The 22021-nt window shown below is 46.7% G+C and overlaps 2 protein-coding genes across 9 annotated transcripts in view; one reads left to right on the top strand and one right to left on the bottom strand.

Moving 5' to 3' along the window:
- Window positions 1–12404, bottom strand: part of Socs2 (suppressor of cytokine signaling 2) — a 31333-nt gene extending 18929 nt beyond the window's left edge. Inside the window, exons 1-3 of one of the 8 annotated variants that reach the window (XM_031349478.1) lie at window positions 11764–12168; window positions 9952–10308; window positions 7808–8259 (exon numbers count right to left, since the gene is read on the bottom strand). In XM_031349478.1, coding sequence (XP_031205338.1) covers window positions 7808–8259; window positions 9952–10090 — 591 coding nt within the window. In that variant the 5' untranslated portion in view covers window positions 10091–10308; window positions 11764–12168. The other 7 variants (XM_031349482.1, XM_031349479.1, XM_031349481.1 and 4 more) reach the window with 7 other exon arrangements.
- Window positions 12405–16497: 4093 nt separating this feature from the next.
- LOC116075960 (protein transport protein Sec61 subunit gamma-like) lies at window positions 16498–19342 on the top strand. Its single transcript, XM_031349487.1, has one exon. It carries the CDS (start codon window positions 18967–18969, stop codon window positions 19279–19281), a length of 315 nt encoding a protein of 104 aa, XP_031205347.1. The 5' UTR covers window positions 16498–18966; the 3' UTR covers window positions 19282–19342.
- The last annotated feature ends 2679 nt before the right edge of the window (window positions 19343–22021 follow it).

Genomic DNA, 22021 nt, shown 5'->3' on the forward strand with positions numbered 1-22021 from the left:
CAACCTGAGACCCCAACAAAAGATGGCGTTTGCCCTTCCTTTCTCCACCCACCCCATGATGTGCTTACAGGTGACAGTAACTTCCTGAAAGAGATTGACTGTAGACATCAGTACTGTAAGCTCTACATTTTACAAATGTAGTCTCTGAGACTCTAAGAAGCTCAGTGTTTGGTCCAAGACAAAGCAACTAGAAATAGTCTCTCTCCAGTCTCAGTTCAGAATGGGCCCCACTGTGCCACCATTCCCTGCTTTTCTGAAAATGCAGAGTCAGCTCAACTCACCCGAAGTGGAAGCTGGTATCAAATGGAAAGCTTCCAGACCCAGAGCTCCAAATTGTGGGACAAAGCTGAGCCTGAAGACCAACTTGAACATCTTGTCTGCCTTTCCACTCCTCCCAGGCTCCTACTTCCTACCTGCCTGCCACACACCCATCACTCTTCGACTTCTAAGCCCCACCACCCAGGGATTCCAGGACAGTACACAGCACAAGTCTAAGTCAGTTCTCTCATTTAAGGAGTATTTTATCAGACTAAGAGGAGAAGCGAGCATATTACTAAGTATATTATATACCTGGATTAAAACATCATAGAGAACCCCTTACTGTATACAGTGATTATCTGCTAACAATAAAGAAATCCTATTAGAACATATTCTGGTAGAAGCATTTTACCAGTTCCCTGTACCCTACAGGATACATCTAAAATTTCCATCAAGGTAAAGTTGGTTCCAGCTCACTCTCTGACAGCGCATCCCACAAGCCTTTTCTCTACCTTCCCAAGACCAAAAGGTCTTCCTCTCTAGTCCATCTAAGAATGGCTTCCTGCCTTAATACTTAGCTACATGGTATCTGCCCAGAGGCAGGCGCAGGACACCTGTCCTCATGGTGATGCTCATAGCTATAACCCTGCGTTTTGTTCCATAGTATCTATCCAGGTACAAACTCCTAGTCATTGGGCAGTATTGCTGGGTGTTACAGTTTCATCTTCAAGCTTTCATTTTATTTTCAATAAAAGGAGTCCGTAATTCTCCTGGCTGTTGTGGAGATTAAACAATGGTGCCAGGGGGCATGAGGAAGACCAAATTATTAAATAAATATGGATCCTGTCCTCCATCTCTTCTCACCAGGTAAAAGGGTCCCTGTAATTCGAGAGTGTGACTCTTCCCTGGGTTCCTTATGAATAATATAACAGGTGCCCAATAAATGTCATCAGGAAGAAGAGGGAGTAGAGACAATGCAGGGGAGGGAGAGGAGTGCCTATGTAATAAATGAATAAATAGAAGGTTAAAACTTTGATTTATCAGACCTGGGTCCCAAGACTTCATGGATGTAGACAGGAGAGATGGCTCAGACACCATGAGCATTTACTGTTCTTCCTGAGGACCTGAATCCAATTCCCAACACCCACAGGGCAGCTCATAACCATAATCCAACATCCTCTTCTAGCCTTTTCTGGTATTTACACACACAGATACACACATACATATATGTATATATGTATGTGTATATATATATAATATGCACATATATATAAAATGTATCTTTAAAAAAAATAAAGACTTGAAAGATATTCCTTCTCCCTAACTCTAAACTCTACAGATAACACTGTAATGGATGAGAAAAAGATGCAGAATCAGAAGGTGTCTGGTCCACCAGTAAAAGGTAACACTCCCCAGTATAAAAGTCAAACAGAATTTTGAAAAAAAAAAAAAAATGATTGCCAGTTTCTGGGAAAGCAGCTCACTTGGTCAAGAATTTGCCTGGAGCACAGAAAGCCCTGGCTTCACTGCATTAACCAGGCTTGATACAGGCACATACCTGTAATCCCAGCAGTTGAAAGATGGAGGCAGGAGGATCTGGAGTTCAGGATAATCCTTAGCTATACAGTGAGTTCAAGTCTAGGACCCTGTCTTAGAAAAAGTTGTTTTTTTTTTTTTCCTAAAATTGCTAAGTCCTACCCCAGCACAAGAACAAGGCCTGGTACAAAGGGTGATAGAAATGAACTGATCATAGTACCTAATGACTCAGGAGAGCCCCTCACCAGGCCAGTGAGGCTTCATCCCTTTTTTTTTTTTTTTTTTTCCCAGTTTTGGTTTTTCAAGACAGGGTTTCTCTGTAAAGCCCTGGCTGTCCTAGAACTCACTCTGAAGACCAGGCTGGCCTCGAACACAGAAATCCAACTCAGAAATCCAACTGCCTCTGCCTCCAAGTGCTGGGATTAAAGGCGTGCACCACCACTGCTGGGCTGAGGCTTGATCCCTTTACTTTCCCCAACCCTTTTATTGCCTTCAATATCCTTAAATAATAATAACAAGAAGCCATTTTTCTGACAGTGGTTCCAGTAAGTGAGAATGAACAGAGAAGAAGCAGAGTTGTCTGACCACGCACACTCTCTCCGCCCTTTATCACAACAGATAATGGAGAACAGGTAAGTAAATAAAGAGCAGAAAACAAGAAGGCTCTTTCTGACCAAACCCACAATTAAGTCTACGACCTAAGGGAATGCAGTTCATCAGTTCATCTGGGTGACGAAAGTCAAAGTAGGAAAACAACTTTCCTGGGCAGAGAGAACACGGGGAGGGTTTTCCTGAAAGACTAAGAATGATCACAGCAACACAAGATCAAAATCTAAACAGGAAAAGGGCTGCCAAAAGAACAGAAGGGAAAAACCATTTGGCAAAAAGGCTATCTTTTTATCTTAACATGACTGGAAACTGGAACAGTCTAGGAAAAATCTATGAAGTCCTGTGACGATTTAACTAGCAAATACATCTTGTTTCGCCACAGCGAAGGGGCTCTCTGCGAAGAACTTAGGCCGAAACAGAAGAGGAAGGCAGCTGGTGTTATTTTCTTAGTATGTCCCAAGGCTCTGGCTTGAGCCTCCTTTCCCTCGGTTCCTCGTTGAGATGAGGCCACAGAGGGCGGATTACCCATCACAAACTGCTCCTGCTCTCTAGGGCAGGGCAATCTTCTCTAAGTGAAGAATGGAGTTCAAAGTGAGAGTTGTCTATAAAAGCAGTTTTATTTTTATGGCTCAGTAAATGTTTATTGAAGTGAGTCCCCCGTCAGACTTGGCAACTCAGACCTCCCTTGTGGACAGAGCTGAGGACGGACGGGGTTCGGAGGACCGCAAAGCCTCTGCTTTCAGCTGATCGGCTAGCCGAGCATTTGGGACAAACGGGGCTTTTAGAGGCTGACTCCAGCAACAGCTGTCACTTAAGCTGAGTGCGAGGTGAGGTGATTTTACTCTGAAACCACAGAGGGAAAATTGGAGAACGTCTTAAAAGGCAGCCGAAAAGGAGGAGAAGACCAAACCGAAGCTGCAAGGATCGCTCTCGGCAACAAGCAAGCTGAAGAAGAGCGGTCTTTCTTCCTTCCCAGCAGAGCATCAACTAACGAGTACGGAGCTTATGGTTGTTTAAATAAACAAGTTTAAAAAGAAAAAAAAAAGTGTTGAAATGTGGTGTTAGGAACTCGCTTTGGTTTTTAAGTCCTGAAGAGAGCTAAAGAGAAACAGAGATAGATTTAATCCAAAGGACCCTATATCTGTCAATTTACCTAATTCAAGTAGACTTGAATTGCCATCCTTCACTGGTCCATAACATAGCCACCAAGGATTTACATCTAATAGACTAAAAAGACAGCATGGTGGAGAGAGGATGAGGAAGAAGCTACCTGCGTGGAAGAGGGGGCAAAAGCCAAAACGTACTCTACTGGTAAGTGAGCCCAGGAAAGTAGACAGTCACCTGGGCACCTTGGCCATGTGCAGGTGACAGATGGCAGACGCGTCATAAGATCACCACACAGCAAGGACCGGAGGACTGCGGCTTTAAAACAGCAAACAGATTAGACATTGACATGGACTGGAGATGTGGCTCAATGGGATGATGCTTGCCAGGCATGAGGAAAGCCCTGTGTTCAATCACCAAAACAACAAAAAGAAAAAAAGAAAAAAAAAAGAACCGAGGAATTCAAATTAATACAGATCTCTACACTCCACAGTGGATGAGGACATGTTGAAATCCAGCAAAAGGGGTAATCCTGGATAGTAGGGCAGAAGAAGCCAAGAATTCAAAGTATCCTCCTGTGGTGATATTCCAAAGCCTGATTTTACATGTCAGAGGAAGAAAGTTCTGAGTTACATTAACTGCAGCAAAGAAGGGGACAAGCGGTTTTAACCAAGGGCAGACGTGTGGAGCCTCTGCCGATACGAGACCTAAGCTCTGTGTTTGGACGTTGCCCATTTGCTGGCCAGGGCACGGGCACATGATCTCTAATCCCTGAATCTGAAATGTTCTGGCTCATATAAAGGACCTGAGCTGAGTGACCCAAACAGTGTGTTCTGGACTCCAGGATTCCAGGGAGTTAACTACTGGATGAGGAGAATGCAGAGCCTCTGAGGGAATGACAGGCCCAGAGCCACATTCTTTCACTGGGAGGGTAGAGAGGTCCAGAAGATGGACAGGACTTCTGGGAGCCAGTGAGGCTGCAGCCCAGCTGTTAGATCCACAGACACTCACCCCGTCCCGCCATGTGCCCAAACCCACAACCAGAAGGGCACAGTGTGCTCTCGGGACATTCCATCCCTTGGATTACTTGATGACGTCTCTGTCTCCTACCCTCCGCCAAGCAGGGTACAATTTTTTTAAAAGCTGGGGAAAGTCTTCCCAAAAAAATAAACTATGTGGAACAACCAACAGTCCCTTCCTGTCACCTCTTTGGATTATGTAATTATGATGAAGTCAAACGTTCATACCGACAACACTGAGCAAGACCTCCAAGCTCATACAAGCCAGGGTCCCTGTCTCTAAAAAGCAGATGTCATTACCACTTTAGATGGAATGACAAATGCTCCTTCGCCTCTGCTTACTCTGAACAGAAACTCATAGCAGTCATTGAATCACTGAAAGGGGAGGAAGGGGGGAAGGCGAGTATACAAATCCTGCACAGCACATTCCACAAGAACAGCAACAATTAGAATCCCAAGAATAAATATCCTTACTAATGAATGCTTCACACCACCCCACACAGAAAAACAACATTGAAAAAAATTACCAGCCCCTGTTGAGGATACTTTGGGCGAATACGGTTTTGTTTCAGTTATTCAATGGGCCCCCGTCAGTGATCCCTAGCGTCATTTAGCAGCCACCCAGTAAGGGGGACAAACTTCCTTTCCCTCTCTTCACCTTCCCTTTACCACTTATTGTGAGCTCCCCTTTCAGGGGTCTTCAAAGAAAAAGCCATTGACAAGACTGACTGGAGGGCTGGCTGGCAAGATGTGTCGGTGGGTAAAGGTGCTGCCTGAGGTTCAATCCCTGGAACCCACGCAGTGAAAGGAGAGAACAGACAAGTTGGGCTTCACCTCCCACACATGACATGGCACATGCGTACACATACACATGCACCAAGAAATCATTTCTTGAAAAACGTTTTTAAAGAGAGACAACACAATACTAGTTAAAGTATCTGTGCTAGTCTGGTTGAGGCCACAGTAACAAAGGCCGAGGGCTGCTATTACAGCCTGCTCTAACTTGTTCACTGGATCAGTGTGGAAATACTCACTTCCTATAAATACTGTACTTTGCTCTTTCGGTCCTTCCAAGGATCAAATGAGATAATATGGATGAAGTATTGAGTCAGAAGCTGGCACACAAGGAACTCAATAAATAAATATTAGAAACTATAAAGCAAGAAGAAAAAAAAAACTGCCGGATGCTTATCAACTTCCTTGCCATCAGGATTGAAAAGATAAGGTGATCCATTTCATAGCCTGATGCAGTGAATCAGGGCTCTCCCCACCTGCAGGCCGCTGAATGCACTACTGTGGGGCTTGTCATAACTCTACAGGCACAAGTGCCTCCTGACGACCTCCTCACTCCCAATACCTGAGAAACGGCAGGAGACCTATAAAGGGATTCCACACAGACCCTTGCTACTGATCCCGTGAGAGTTTTCCCAGGAGTCAAGCATTCTACCAGAGAACCGTCGGTATGCAAAAGGGAGATCCGAAAAAGAAAATCAAAGTATCCTAATGGAGAAGTTGTTGCCCCACCACCCAGCAGAGCTAGCTTGCCTTTAAATAGTAAGCCCTTCCCAAGCCACACCCGGCAATCCTTCCAGTTTGAATAAGCCTAAGGTTTCCTTCCAGGTGTAAAACTGGGGATTTCAAAAACTGCAAAGTACGCAAGTTCTATTAGTCTGAGCTTTTATAATTTCCTATTCACTCAGAGTGTGCACATGATACCCCAGGTTCTCCTTTCACCCGGCACACAGGAGCCTATGCCTGCCAGGAAAAATGTAAAGGGCAGCAAGAGTAGTGTCTAGACTCCAGAAAAGATGGCACACTTAAGACTGGGTGGCCAAGAGAAAGTGGCCACAGAACTTGTTGCTTTTATTTAGTATTGCATCTGTTCAACTTGTTAAAGGTCAGACCTTGACATTTTTTTTTTTTATCACTTCTAAACCATTCCTTTTGAAAACGCAGAAGGCACAAGGATTATGCCCATCCAGCCTGCACTCAATCAGGCTGTCTTGACAATTCCTAGCTTGTAAACCATGCTTTCTAAAACACGGAGAGCAGGTGCAGGCCTTATTTGGAGGCCGAGCGAGTTAATGTTCTACCCTGTGCTGATTGCTTAGTTTATTTCACTTGATAATGAGTTTTTATGGCAACCTTTTATTAGCATGGAAATATACATCTACAACTCAAAGTAATGAGTGCAACTTGTAAAAGTCAGGTTGGTTTTTATTTAATACATTCTAATCAAATAGTAACAGCAGTAAATAAACACTTTGAAAAACAGGCAGGTACCCCCCTATATCTGGAAGAAAAGTTAAGTCATAGTACTCTACATGGTAGAAGGGAGGCAGCTGTGGATGTCCGTGGTCAGACAATTCAAGGACAACTTGGAAAGTTCTAGAGCCATTTCCAAAAAACAAAAATCAATGGCAATAGGTAAGGACTCACAGCTACGTCAAGGGATAAAAGTCTCTGTCTGCATTGGTTTTTGTTTTCGAGGATTGAGTTGCACCTGTGTAGCATGACATTCTTGTCTTTAGCCTTAAAGGAAAAGAGAGAAGTCTTCTCTGTTTGCACCAGTTTGAAATGTTTCTGAAGTAAGGCTGCCTTGAAATGGATTACTACAGTACTCATTCACGTGGGAGTTCACACATGTAGTAAAAAAGACAAGTACAGGATCTCATGGTGATGATTCTTTTTTTTTTTTTTTGGTTGATTTGATTAGTTGCATAAAACGAGGGATAAATACAAGCATGGTCAGCTTAACAACGGACCTCCTACGAGATATATCAGAATGCAAACTATAATTCTAACACAGACTGATCACCAGGCAGCTACAGGTGGAGCTGAAGCCTGTGTCAGCCAGGCTTTTCCTCCTTCAGCTGCCCACATGGAAGCCTTTCTCTCCTATGGTGCTTCGACTTTTGACCCAGTGCATAGGGACCCCCCCCCCCCCAAAAAAAAAAGGCAAGTCATTCTGACAGGAATAGTCTCTTGCCATTCCTTGGGACGTTTTTGTTTCTTGTTTTTTTTTTTTTTTCATTTAAAAGGGCCATTTGGTCTTGAGCAGCCATAGGAAAGAAAGCATCATTCAGCTGAAACTACCTAAGGGGAACTTTAAAATACCTAGCTACATCTTCACACCTTTAAGTTAGACTGAGCTCAACTGTCCTTAAGAAAGAATTCTATGCAGTTATCCAGAGGAGGGCCTCCGGGTTCTCTTTCACATAGCTGCATTCGGAGATATTCTATATGAGGCATGTGTTTTAAAAAAAGAGAAATACTTATACCTGGAATTTATATTCTTCCAAGTAATCTTTTAGTCTCGTTGGTAAAGGCAGTCCCCAGATCGCACCGGTACATTTGTTAATGGCGAGTCGACAGAAATGCTGCAGAGTCGGTGCTGATGTGTACAGAGGTTTGGTCAGGTACAGGTGAACAGTCCCATTCCGGGGGGCTTCTGGGCCTGTCCGTTTATCCTTGCACATCTGGACATAGTAGTCAACCAGATGAACCACACTGTCAAACTGCTTAAGCTTGGACTTGACACATATGATAGAATCCAATCTGAATTTCCCATCTTGGTACTCAATCCGCAGGTTAGTCGGTCCAGCTGACGTCTTAACTGATATAGTTAATAGGTAGTCTGAATGCGAACTATCTCTAATTAAGAAAGTTCCTTCTGGTGCCTCTTTTAATTTCTCTTTGGCTTCATTAACAGTCATACTTCCCCAGTACCATCCTGGGGTTTTTTTCATTCAAAAAGAGAAAGAAAAGAAAATGAAATAGTTATTATCAAGAATTTTTAGAATACTTGGCAGTCTTTTTTCTAGTTGTTTTGCTTTGTTTGAGACAGGGCCTCCTATAGCACAGGCTGGCCTCAATTTTACTTTGTAGCCAATGATAACCTTGAACTTCTTATTCTTCTGCATGCACCTTCCAAGTCCTGGGATTTATAGGCCTGCACTACCATGTTTGACTAATTTCTCTTGTTATATCTTTTTTTTTTTTTTTAAAGCATGTGAGTGAATGTTTACCAAGGCCTACCACAAATCTTTGGGTAAGTATTTAACAAAAACTTAAGTCCATTCTAGGCACAATTGTAAAACAATTTTTTTTTCTTTTCAAATGATTTTCTGTAGCTTTTCTTTAAATTATGTTAAGGTTTTCTTCTAATGAGCCAGAAGAACTTTTGCAATATGACAGACATATTGGCTGACAAAACAAAACAAAACAAAAAAGATACTTTAAGTTCAGTTTAACTGAAACAAAAACCTAAGTAAATCAGAACTACATTAGAAGTTAGGGGACAAAGTGGAAAACTTATCTCCGGTAATTCCAATAAAAACAGAAACAACTTTTTTGACTGGCCGGTAGCCCCTGATCTGCCCCTAAGAACGTGTATGGTTTTTCCTATTAGAAGCCCTAGAAGGCACTCCTGTTGACTGCTTTGATTACAACTAGCTACGTTTCTGAGGGAGAGCAGAAACAGTTTACAGTCTTCACTATATTTTTGGACTTTGCCCTGGTTCAAATTGTATTATAACCCCTATTCTCTGAAATCTCCATTTGATTCATCTTGGACATGTTCTGTAACTCACTTACAAAAGTAACTCAAGATACTTCGTTTAATAACTTTGAACAATGTTGAACAATGTGCCCCCCTACTTCAGCCAACAGCTCCCCCATATACACCTCGCCACCAAAAAAAAAAAAAAAAAAAAAAAAAAAAAAAATTACTTGGAAACTTTCCCAAGGAAAGCCCAGGGCCAAAAGGAAAGACGAACTATTTTCCTCTCCCAAGATCTACTGCTGCAAAAGTTGTCTTGCCTCAAAGGTAAGTTTCCAGAAGCCAAATTTTTAAGACCCAAATTGTTTTCGAGCTAGTGGGAGAAAATATAAAATTCTCTTTCTTTGCTTTCAAATGCAGGGAGCGCTTCCGCATTGCCAGGCTACCCCGGCAGCTGCGATCCACACAGTCTGAACTTGGCTGCCACCATCCCGGGCTGCGGCAGCGGCGGCCGCTCCCGGGAGCGCTCGCAGCCCAGACAAGAGGCAGCACAGCCCACTGGCCGCCAGCGCACCCGGCGTTAAGAGAGGCGCTGGCCGCTTTTCTCCCAGGCGGGTGCGAGAAAGCAGCCTAGGCTCCACGGCGCTGAGAGAGCATTTCCAAAATGAACCCAGCTCGCTCCCGGCCCTCGCCCAAGCCTCAGCGTCCCTCCACTTTACTTTTGTGGTTACCTAAGATCTGGGCATCCCTCTCTGTGGTTCCCGGGCCCCGGAGCCGAGACCGGACGCGAGGAGACATAGTTCTATCGCTTTCAGTGCTCCCCACCTGGGTCCGTGTCCTAGCCGCGCTCTCCGCCACAGCCTTGGGTGGAGTGGGGATGGGGGCGCCCCGTTTCGCACTCCTCGCCAGCCACCAGCTCCCTACCTGTTTGACTGAGCTCGCGCAGGGCCTTCGCCAGACGCGTCGCCTCGGGGGACTGTTCCTCCGGCGACCCCGAGGTCCCCCACTGGCTCCGCGTCCTGTCTGCTCCATTCCCGGAGGGCTCCAGGCACCGCAGGGTCATGGGAGAAGAGTCAACACGTCCGAGACAGGTGGTCGCCGGAGCCGGGGCCAGTGGACCTCGCGTGCTGCCTGGAAGTTACGGGGTACCCCAAAACGAGACTGTGCGGGGTGTCCGAAATGGTGGCGGAGGGGGAGGGGGCTGGAAGCAGCTGATTCTCTCCAAATTCCGGCAGAATGGTATGGCAAAGTATCTCGCAGACACAGTCACCCACAGGTCGCCTGTGAAGAAACAATGGGACAGAGATTGGGTCAGTCTGGACTGAACCCCTACGAGGGCCAAGGTAGGGGTGGGTAAACAGACACGTGGAAAATCCCAGGGACTCCTCCGCCTGTACCATTTAACCCGGAGCATCCAGCTAACGCCCTGCCCAACTCTGGGGAAAGACGGGTAAAAAGGGCAGAGATCCAAGACACTAAAGTTGGCCTGAGTGGAGGGGTGAAGTGGGGGGGGGGGGACAGGATGAGAGTAAACAACGTGTTTTCCCGCCGAAGAACAGTGTGCAGGAATCACACATAGGCAGCCTTGGAAACAGTCACCTGCGGGTGCGGATAGGCCTTTGTCATGGGCAAGTCGGGGGAAAAAAAAAAACTCAACACAAAGAACAGGGCAGTTCTCAGCACTTGGCTTTTCCATCCTACATTTCGAACAGCCCCAGGGCCCTTGGGAGGATGCATCCGGCAAAATCAGGTTCCACGCCCTAAAGCGCCGCAGGGCTCCTGGGTCGCCAGCCGAGGGTGCTGCGGTGAGCGAGCGGCACGCCAGCCGCTGCATCCCCGCCTGGGAGGCGGCCTCGCCCCGACTCCTGCCGCTTCTCGGAGCGCGCTCCGGGAGGAGGACTGGGGGGAAGGGGGGGCGGGAGGGGGGAACGCAGCGGCAGTCGTTCCAAAACGCGGACCGCTGCTCCCGCAGCTGCCGCCGCGGGCGCTGTCGAGGAATCGGCCGGAGCATGCAGCCCCCGCCGGAGCTCCAAAAGAGGCCGGGGCTGAGCCCTCAACAGAGCGCAGCGGGCCATGCCATCAACCGGGACTGAGGTCTTACCTCCGCCACGGCGACTGCCGCCTCCGCGCCAGGCAGCCTCCCCAGTGGACAAGGGGCAGGGGGGAGCCAGGGGTCGAGGAGGGGGTGTCCGTCTGAGTTCCCCGAGTGACGTTTATTTGTGGAACGAGATGCCTGGGGATGCAACCGGCTCTGCGCTCCGTAGAAGCAGCCGGGTTGTTCTGCGCCAAAGGCAGACAAAAAAAAAAAAAAAATCCCAGGGATCGTCGCCTAGCTTCCCCCCCTCCGCCCCAGGCTGACACCCCAGCTCGCCAATGCCGGGTTTCCCTCCAGCTGCGGCGGAGGAGATGGGCGAAAGAGAAGGGGTGGGGTGGGGGAGCAAGGGCGGAGGCTGGCGGGGAGGAGCGGGAGATCAGGTTATTAGGATTATAAATTTGGAGAGCAGTTGTTGTTGGGGGGAGTGGGGGTGCTCGGAAGATTTCCCGAGACCGAGAAGAAACCCGGGAAAGGAGGTAGTTGAGTCCGGTTGGGGCAGAGCCCCGACTTGAACTCTCCCGGGGCGCCCTAAACTGCGGAAGTCCAGGCAGTCCGCCGCTCCCGAGCTCGCACCCCGCCGCCCTCCCCGGCCACGGTCCCCCACCCCTGCGGGCGGAACCTTCGGGCTTCGCGAGCGGTACCTGCCGCAGGCTTCCGGGCTCCGGGCGCGAGGGATCTTGAGGCCGCGCGCCTGGAGCCCCGGCGCGCACTGTCCGCGACCCGCGCAGCGTTGGAGGCTGCGGGAGGAAAGGCTCATGCTTCAGGGGGGGAAAGCCCAAGGCCCGCGAGCCGCAGAGGCGGCGAGACTTGGCAAGAGTTAAACGTCTGTCCCCGGAGCCGAGGGTGCGCGCGACTTCCCAGCCCGACGCGCCTCCCTCGCTCCCCGCCTCCCGCGCCCCGCGCCCCGCCCGGCCGCGCCGGAGCCCGCTTTCCAGGAACTTTCCAGGAATCCGCCTCACGTGACCGCGGCCCCCGCCAGCGCTTTAAAGAGGCCCCGGCGCTACTGCGCAGGCTTCAAGGGACCCTGGTTGAGAGAGCCGCTGCGGGTGCCGGTGGCTGCGGGGTGGAAGCCTGCGACTCCGCCCTCCTCTGACCCCGCACTTCGGGGTGCTGGGGGGCTGGGGCTGGGGCCGGGGGGCGGACAAGGAGAAGTTCCCAGCCGATGCCTATTTAAGTGACCAGTACCTGCCCCTGTGCGCATCAGCTGAGCGCCTTGGTCTTGCGAATAGCAGACCCTTTTTTCCCCAGCCCTCCGTGGAGGAAGGGACCTTTATGCCAGCCATCCACACCGCTGTGCTCTTGCCAGACGCGACCCTCCTCTCCTCAGTACGGGATGCTGGACCGGCGATGGGGGAGGGGGGCGGGGCCCAGATGTCGGTCCCTCCCTCTCTAAGACATTCGGAGCCGGAGCTAGCAGGCCACTGCCCAGGTCCGACGACCACTCCCGGGCACCTCAGAAAGCGAACCAGAGGTCGTCCCCTACGCCAGCATCCTAGAAGGCCAAGAAAGAGCCTAGCTAAGCGCCTCCTTAAAGCTGCGCCGACTGCTCTCAATCCCTCCCCCTGGAGCTCTGGCCGACTGTTAGTCCCCTGAATCAGCCTTGCCCAGCTTCTGCTTTCCTCCTCAGCTCAACTCCAGCTTGTCCTTCGGGAGACCCACCCTGGCCACTTTACAGAGGAGGTGCCCTTACCTGTGCCTGGGTAGAGGTGTCAGGCCTGGTGCGTATGTTCCTGTTATTCCCAACAAAGGCGGGTACCCGGAGTTCGGATGGATCCCAGTACTTCTTTCCTATTGGGACCTGCGCCTCCCACTCTGTAAAAGACCACCTGGCCTCCCAGCCTGCATCCAGGCACACCGGCCCCTGAAACGTGACCCACTTTGGATGTGACCTACTTTTTTTTTTTAACAGAAAAATAAAAAATAACACTCATGGGAAAACCGGGTTCGAAATTTCGATAACCATTTTTCTTTGAAATACTATTCTGTTGCATCACTGCTCAAAAGCTTGAAAGGTCAATGGCCACTTTTAGTTGAAGCTGTGCCTATGGGGAAGTTGGGCAAGCGAGGCCAGGAGAGGTTGGGGGAGGCGCGGCTTCCAAGCCTTGCCTGGTGCCCCGCCTGCCGGCCCTGGAAGGAAACACAACCAACCAATTCCAAGACCAGGAACCCTGAACCAATTTTTATCCACAGTCATTTTTTTCTCTTAAACAATCCTATGCACTTTCAGAACGGTGAATGAGAGGGGAAGAAATAAGCCAGCTTACAGGGGCTTTGTCAGCGATGGATTCGTGTGCATGGGGGGCCTGTTTTCTTGGAATCTTTGATGGGAAGAATGGCTCTTGCTGAAGTCTTTAAAAGCCTGTGTAAAGCAGGTGAGTAGCTGAATTTGCCTTCTTTAGATCCCTAACCTTTTCTGTAAAATTAAAAACAAGCTGTGGGTAAAAGGTTAACATGAAGGGACAAAGCAGATCGGGCTGGAGTTCCTGTGTAATGGGAGGCCCGAATTAAACTTTTTAAACCTCTAAAAATGTCCGGGGTTCACTAAGACCAACATTTTATGTCTGGCTGATCCTTTCTTGGTAGAAAACCTCAGAGAAAGTTTGTGCCTAGGCCTCTGTACTCTTAAAGGTGTTTTTGGTTTTTGTTTTTTTGTTTTTTTTTTTTTTTGAGATCATACAGATGAATATTTATTTAATTGTCAGGTGTAGTAAATCTTCCAGCCTCCCTACTTCACTGAGTACTATGACCAAACACCTGGCAGAGGCGACGTAAGTGAGGAAAGATTGATCTTGGTTTACAGGACACAATCCAACATGGCCGGGAAGGCTTGGGGCCTGGAAGTCGCTCTCCACAGAGCCAGGAATCAGTGGTGCAGTCAGCTGCAGAAAGGGGAACAGGAAACCACGGGTAGAATTGGTTACTTCTACCACTCCAACTCCTTTCCTTCAGCTAAGCCCCACAGTGGCTCTCAACCTTCCTAAGGGGCGACCCTTCAGTACATTTCCTCATATCATGGTGACCCCCCACACACACACCATAAAATTATTATCATTGCTACTTTGTAACTGTAATTTTGCTACTGTTATGAATCGTAATGTAAGTAACTTTGGAGATAGAGGTTTGCCAAAAAGGGTCGTGACCCACAGGTTGAGAGCTGCTGTCCTAAAGGCTTTACAACCTTCAAAATCAGTGCTACGAGCTAAGAAGCAGTGTTCAGATACATAAGCCTTTATGGGATATTTTTCCGTTCAAACCATAGCATGTGCTTTTCTTTGCCTCCTGGGCCTTTGCACAGACCCCTTTTTCTAGAATCTCTCCCTGACTGAGTGCAGGGAGGCCTGCCCTCATTCATATCAAAGTTTAGTCTCCTAAACAAGGAGTAACCGGCCACCAAGATTACTGAGGTATGCAGCTTATTCTAGTCATCAAGCTAGGTAGGATTTTTTCAACTTTTGTTTCTAGCATATTTCATGCCCTGCATTTTGTCACCCTTTCAAATGCGCTACGAACAACGTAGGAGCCACCTAGGAAATGTCTATGAGCTCCTGGCAAGCAATTATGATAGACCGACATTGTGCAATTATGTGTACATGTGGGCAAAACCAGGAGGGAATATAGAGAAAGCAAAGTAAGTATTTGAGGGTAGCAGAATAAGGAGTGGATTTTTAAATCTGACGTTCTTAAATCAAGTTTTTTTTTTTTGAGAATCATCATTTCCCCAAAGTTGTGTGTGAATCAACATCTTCAATTGCCCTGAAGTAGAGCTTATCTTATTGACCTTGGACTTCAGCGTTGAAGGACTCCTCTCCTGAGCTCTCAGCCTGACCCTCAGCATCACCTTTGGAGGTTCCTAATAGGTATCTCTAATTAGGTAGCCCTGAACTGAGCCCTGATGACCCCTCCCACTTAGAACAAAACCATGCCATTCCTCTGCTCCCGCCCTACCTCTCCTGCCATGGATCCCAGGGTTCAGTCTCTCCGTCTGAAAGGCCTGGGGCATTACCCATCAGCCAATCCTTCCACTTGAGGTTTCACAATGAATTAGACTTGAAGTACTTGCCACATGTCTAGTGCATACCGGAACAAACTAGCCTAACCTCTGCCCAGGTCACCGCAGTGCCTCTTACATGGCTTCCTTGCCCCTTTGCAGCTTCTTGACAGAAAAGCAAGAGTCCACATGTGGAAACTGAGTCGTTTCACATTTTTTCCTCTGGCCCAACCCAAACGACTACATTGCAGCCAAGTAGAAGACCAAGCCCTGCCACTTGCAGGGTCTTCTGAGATCCCTTCCCATTTACCTTTCGGATCTTGTTTCCTACAGCTTTGAGTCCCAGGTCTATTTATACTCATAGTCCATTCTTGCCCCAGTCAGCCTCAGCCTTAGGCATTCTTGACTCTTTGCCTTTTCTAAAATAATGTTCTCCTGCTGCTTCTGCAGGTCCAGTTGTCTGCTCCATGTCTTGTGTTCGTTCAGATATCTGTATGGCTTACTCCTGAGTACGTTCCTTAGATCTTTATTTAATGTTCCTTTCTTAACAAGACTCACCATCCAATTCAGAGTTTTACACACACACACACACACACACACACACACACACACACACACACACACACGCACACACCTCTTCTAGGCCCTAACGCTGTTCACTGTTCTGATATTTTATTTGGGGAGGACAGAGGGCCTTTTGGAACAAGGTTTCACTCAGTAGCCCAAGCTAGCCACAAACTCGAGGGAATCCTCCTGCCTCAGCTTCCCAAGTGCAGGCATGAAAGGTGTGAGCCACTGTATCAATGTAGATAACATTTCATGTACATGTCCAACTTGCAGTGCTTCTTCTCTTCTAGAATATGAGTGTCATATGCTTTCTCCTTCCATTGCTCACAGATACGGATGCTGCTTGGGCACCTAGAACCATCCTCAACATATGGAGGAGGCATGGGACATCATTGATTAAGGAATGTAAGTACGAATAAATGAGTGAATGAATGAGTCATCCACCAGGCTTCATGATTGCACTTCTCAGGTGTAAACCGTCAATTTGTTACATATGTGATCTTTGGCAAGTTAGTCTCTTAGAGAGACAGCGGTAGAACCTATCTTTTTTTTTTTTTCTCTCTTGAGAGAGTTTTATTCTTTAAGAAAATTTTATAATACGTCAGAAATGTGGACCTCTCCAGTAAAGTGAAAAGAAAACAGGAAAAGAGGGTATTGAGCAACAGAGATGCAAATATTTATGGAAGAATGATAGGAACTTTAATTTTCTTTTTTTTTTTTTGGTAGAACCTATCTTACAGGGATGTTATGCCTGGTGCCCACTGAACAGACATGTTGCCCCACAAGATGTCTGACAATTAAAATAATCCATGGTGCTTAGCACATTCTTTCTAAGGACTGCCTGGTATTTCACTTGTCCTTCTACTCTCAGAGAGTTTGGTTGTTTGTGCTCATTATGGCGAAGCTTGTCTTACTTTTGCCTATATGGAATGAAGTGATCACCCACCATTCTCACCAAAAACTTCTATCAGTGGCTGCTCAAGAACTCTGGGGAGCTCTGGTTCAGCTTTAAAATTTGTAGGGTGTTACAGCTAGAGAGATAGGTCAGTGGTTAAGAGCACTGGCTGCTCTTCCAGAGGACCTGGCTCAGTACCCACATGGTGGCTTACAACCATTTGTAACCCCAATTTCAGGGGATCCAATGCCTGGGGGCATACTGACTTCTGGGGGCAGTAGGCATGAACACAATGCACAGACATACATCCAGGCAAAACACCTCACACATAAAAATTACAATTTTTAAACAAATAAATAAAACTTATAAAAAATCAAAAAGTGATATAATTCTGTTACTGGATGCCTAAGAACATGTCTGTTCAGTTGGATAGCATACTGACTATGGCAAATCCCTACTATGGTTCTACCCTGGGAGGGCATGGGAGTGTTGTTCACAGAACTAGAGAGCTTTCATTGCCCGCATTGAAGAGTGGCCTGGACTTGAACACCCATTCAAAGTGTACCAAACCAGACATGTTTGTTCTGCAATGACAATATGCTAGTACTGGAATTGACAAGCTTCTATCAATGTACAGAAGTTGGGTGGACAATGGGTGATCTTAGGCAACTGAATCTGATATGAGTCTAGTGTACATGTAGGCAGAAAGCACGTATTTAAGTATCCAATACCCCTCTCCTTCAAATGTTCCACGTCTCACATCTGTGCAGCCACCATGCAGTGTACCCTCAGCTCTCTCTGATTCTGGGACCATTCTCTTTTCTAGAGCATATGTAAGCCTAGTTTATCTACAGGAGTGACTCATGCTCTGGGACACAGGCCTTGTCTAGTGTCACAACCCCTTCTGGCAACTAGATCCTTGTCTTTGAGTATAAAGGCTCCAGGAGAAACAGCAATGATAACCAAGTAGGTCAACTTGTTCTTAGCCACATGAAAGAAGGAAGGGCAACAGGGGCTGGAGGGACAGGGAAAGACCCCATGCATTGGAATCCAACCTGTATGACGCTGTACATATCGGGTATGGAGCTGATGAATTTCTGTAACTGCAAGTGAAGGCATTCTTATACTGTGGCTGGCCTAAATGTGGGGGATTTAGGGGAAGGAGTGTAGAGTCCTGTGAAGAGGCATACAGGAGCCATCTTCAATGCTAAGTAGCATCTCCCACTTTCTTCCAGGGGTTTCTTAATACCATGCTTCATTCATAATGTCCTACTTGTACCATCCCCATAACAGAGGACGTGTTTGTGGGAAAGGGGAGGGAGAGAGGATGATGCCATTAAAATAAGTGCCCTAGATCAGGGTTGGGAAATCAGGAGAAGTAGGTCAGATGCAACCCATCCTCCGGACTTCTGAGACCTAGCAACATAGCAGGTGGCCATGTCTTCAGATTTCCCCACCGAAGTAGATGTTGATAAGTGGAGGTTGTTCATGCTATTTAAATCAGGTCTCTCAGAGATTCTTGTAAATATAGAGATCACAAACCACTTGCCTATGGGTTGGCTTCCTCAGATTGGTTGGTCGATGTGCCAGTATTCCAAAGCAGAGAGAGATTGAAACTCTATAGATTTCATTACCAAGATATCCAGATTAATCCCTTCTTTTGCCCAAGTATATGACAGGATCGGCAGACATAGAATAGTGGCTGCCTTCTTTGGCCAGCACGTGGCCCTCCCATAGGCCACAGCCCTTACCCACCCAGGGACTTCCCTAGCACTGCACAGGAGTTTCTTTCTGTGGAAAACCCTTGTGGTTTTATCTTACAGTGGAGAAATAACTCACTATCCATAGTGGGGAAATATGAGGAGGCCCCAAAAGGTTAAATAGAAAGCCAGAGAGACAGCTCAGTGGCTGAAGGTACTTACCATGGAGCCTGAAAACTGTGTTCTAGCCTTGAGTCCCACACAGTGTCAAGAGAGAACTAACTCCCAAAAGGATGTTCCCTGACATCCTTTGGCAGGTTTATGCCACTGCACACACTTACACCCACTAGATGAACAAATGAATAAATACATGTAATTTCAAAGATATTTTAAAAGACTGATTGTATCATGACACGTGGGAGGGAGCATATTTGTCAATGAAAGTGAAGTACTCTGTGTTTAAGAGACTGGATTCTCTGGGCTGCAGAGACGGCTCAGCAGTTAAGAGCACTGACTGCTCTTCTGAAGGTCCTGAGTTCAAATCCCAGCAATCACATGGTGGCTCACAACCACCTGTAATGAGATCTGACACCCTCTTCTGGTGCACCTGAAGACAACTACAGTATATTAGCAGGGCTGGATCGAGAAGGCTGGAGCCAGCAGGACTGTCCTGAGTTCAATTCCCAGCAACCACATGATGGCTCATGGCCATCTATCTGTACAGCTACAGTGTACTCATACACATAAAATAAATAAATCTTTAAAAAAAAAAAAGACGCTCTCAAACCGCCATCCCACAAACATGGATCAGGTAATGCAGTTTGTAGAGCCAAGTTGGCAGTTTGTAAAGGACTCAATTCACCTGGTTAAAAGATGTATCAAACCTGACAGAAAAGAATTCCAGAAGGTCGCCATGGCCACAGCGATAGGATTTGCTATCATGGGATTCATTGGCTTCTTCGTGAAACTGATCCATATCCCTATTAATAACATTATTGTGGGTGGCTGAGTCCTTTCTCTTGGGACAAGTGAACCAAGGAGGGGGTGACAAGCTCATGAAGTAAAACACTGCCTGGGGAAAAAAAAAAAAGAGAGACCCTGTTTTTAAAAAAAAAAAAAAAAAAAAAGTCTCGGGGCTGGTGAGATGACTCAGCGGTTAAGAGCACTGACTGCTCTTCCAAATGTCCTGAATTCAAACCCCAGCAACTACGTGGTGGCTCATAACCACCCATAATGAGATCTGATACCCTCTTCTGGTGTGTCTGAAGACAGCTACAGTGTACTTACATATAGCAAAAATAAATCTTTAAAAAAAAAAAAAAAAAAAAAAGTCTCTGTAAGGGCCCCAGGCCTGTTAGCCTCAGGTGAGAGCGCTGATTGCAAGAGCTAAGTGGAATGACTCTATAGGTACTTCTGAGAAGCAGAAGTTGCCTTCAGCAGGGGAGTGATGCGTTTTGGAATATGCAGTCAAAGGTACATCAGTCACCATCAATTCTGGGAAAGTGATGATTTTCACCAGGGCTAGTTTTTATCTCCTTTGTTCTCCCCCAAGGTGTTCTAACCTCATGTCATCTTTTTTCTCAATACAGCTGGCCTTCCCTGAGACCTTTGTCCCTTCTTTGCTGTATCCATAAGGCATTCACTGAGCTCAGGCCTTTGGTTGGAAAAGCTTTCTTACTTTAGTCCTATGGGTGATTACTTCTTTCTTTCTGGCTTAACTTTTTACCTATGCCTTTTCTGATACTTGGCATGACACCGGTTGTTCATTTCTTCTGTTTGTCTTTCTCCCCAAGGGAATACGAGTAGAAACTCAGTCTGGGTCCCCACTGTTATATCCCTAGTACTCTAAACAGCCCCTGACATGGTAGGCACCCACCAGAACTCATTGGATGAGAAAAAGAAGAATCAAAATGGTTGGAGAGCATCCTTCAATCAGGAAATGGAAACCTTTCTATTACCTTCTTCCTGGCTTGCATCTCTTTGACTCTTCATCTCACACTTTACTGTGCCTCTTCAGCTGATTCACTCCACTCTTGGGCCTATGACTCTGAGGAGCCTGGCTCCCCTGAAGTTTTTCCTCAATCCTTTGTGAGTCTGACACCACCCTGCCCCAGCCCCCTACATGTAGTATCAAGTAAAGAACATGGGCAAGACTCACCTGATCCTCAAGCACACATGAGTTCTTTCCACACTCTGAGCTTTTGGGTTCACCCTTAAGAAGGTCTCAGTGTAGTGAGAAGGACTCCTAGTAAGGATAATTTCAACAGGGGGTGAGACCTCATGGAAGAACACAAAGAGAAGCTTTGCAGACACTCGGTAAGTATCATTCTGACCACTTTGGAAGTTCTCAGCTAACTTCACAGAAAAGGGGACCTTGATTAAGACCCTTAGTAGATATTAATATGTTGTTGTTGTTGTTGTTGTTGCTGTTGTTGTTTAGAACACCAATGCACGTGCCATGGTGCATGTGTCAAGGTCAGTGGAGTCAGTTCTCTCATTCCACCTTTATATGAGTTCCAGAAATCCAATCAGCTCGTCAGCTTGTCCAGTAAGGGTTTTATGTATTGAGCCATCTCTGTAGACTTCCTCTAAACTTTCGTTTTCTCATTAGTGTTATGAAAAAAGGGGTTGGGGGGTAAATGTGCTATTAAGCTTTCTTCTCAGGCTGGAGGAACAGTTCATTCAGTAAAATGTTTGCCTTGTAAGCTCAAGAACCTGAGTTTGACTGCCCCACCCCCAGAGGCCATGTAAAAAGAAGCCAGGCAATTGTAGTATAGCTTTTAATTTTTTAAATTATATTTTTATGATTGTATTTAAACACATTAACCTCCCTTGTAGCCCACCACCTACCAGAGGTAGTAGAAAAGAAAAGATAAGTAGAAAAGAAAAGAAGGTAGAAAAGAAAAGAAAGGAAAAGGGGAAGTGGACCTGTTTAGAAAGGTTCTTCGGAACAACTCTCCCGTCTGTGTTGTCTGGAAATTGGTAGTTCAGTTCACAGGTTAGCAGGCAGCAATAGCTCAGGTGACTCACAAACACTTTACAGATACACCAGCAGTCCAGTTCCATAGAGTCGGGGTAACAACAGCGGTGACACGATCTAACAGAGATCGCCAGCCTCAGCCTCCGCTTGAGTCAGCAGGAACACCAGAAGAAGGTCTCAGCTGTGCCTCTCTCAGGGAAGCGAGGATCAGCAAAAACACAAGATGCACATGCATTACACAGCTAGCTGCACCAGCAAGCCACGCTCTGTCTCTGTCACTCCGTGGAGTCTTAAATATATGCTCCAAACATCACTTGTCCTCCATGTTCCTTGCGTCAGCATGGGTTTTGCCTTAGCACAGGCCTTGTCTTAGCCCACACATCTAATCAGCCCAAGGACAAGGAGTCCCAACAAATGGGGCTCAACTATACAATGTAAGGGGGACCAATATATCTGTGTTGTTAACAAAGAATCCTTCATCATGTGTCCTTTTATGTGTTTGTTTTAGCAGAACATCCTCTCTCTTGTGTCTGTTTCAATGAAATTTTCCTTCACAAAGCTGCCTTAGTCTTTCCCCTGTGTCCACTTTAGGAAAACACTCCTTCACGTGTTTGACCCAGCAAAACACCATCCAACACAACTGACTCTCCAAAGAAACCTTAAATTTCTACTTCACAGGGGGGTTCTTGGAGTTTACTGGCAACCCAGACAAGCTTAATTGATGAGTTCTGTGCCAATGAGAGAACCTATCTCAAAATAACAAGATTGA

The sequence above is a fragment of the Mastomys coucha genome, unplaced genomic scaffold (assembly GCF_008632895.1).
Source record: "Mastomys coucha isolate ucsf_1 unplaced genomic scaffold, UCSF_Mcou_1 pScaffold4, whole genome shotgun sequence".
Lineage (NCBI taxonomy): Eukaryota > Metazoa > Chordata > Mammalia > Rodentia > Muridae > Mastomys > Mastomys coucha.

Excerpts from the sequence above, each read along its gene's own strand:
- LOC116075960 (XM_031349487.1), top strand. The coding sequence starts at position 18,967 with ATGATGGCTCATGGCCATCTATCTGTACAGCTACAGTGTACTCATACA.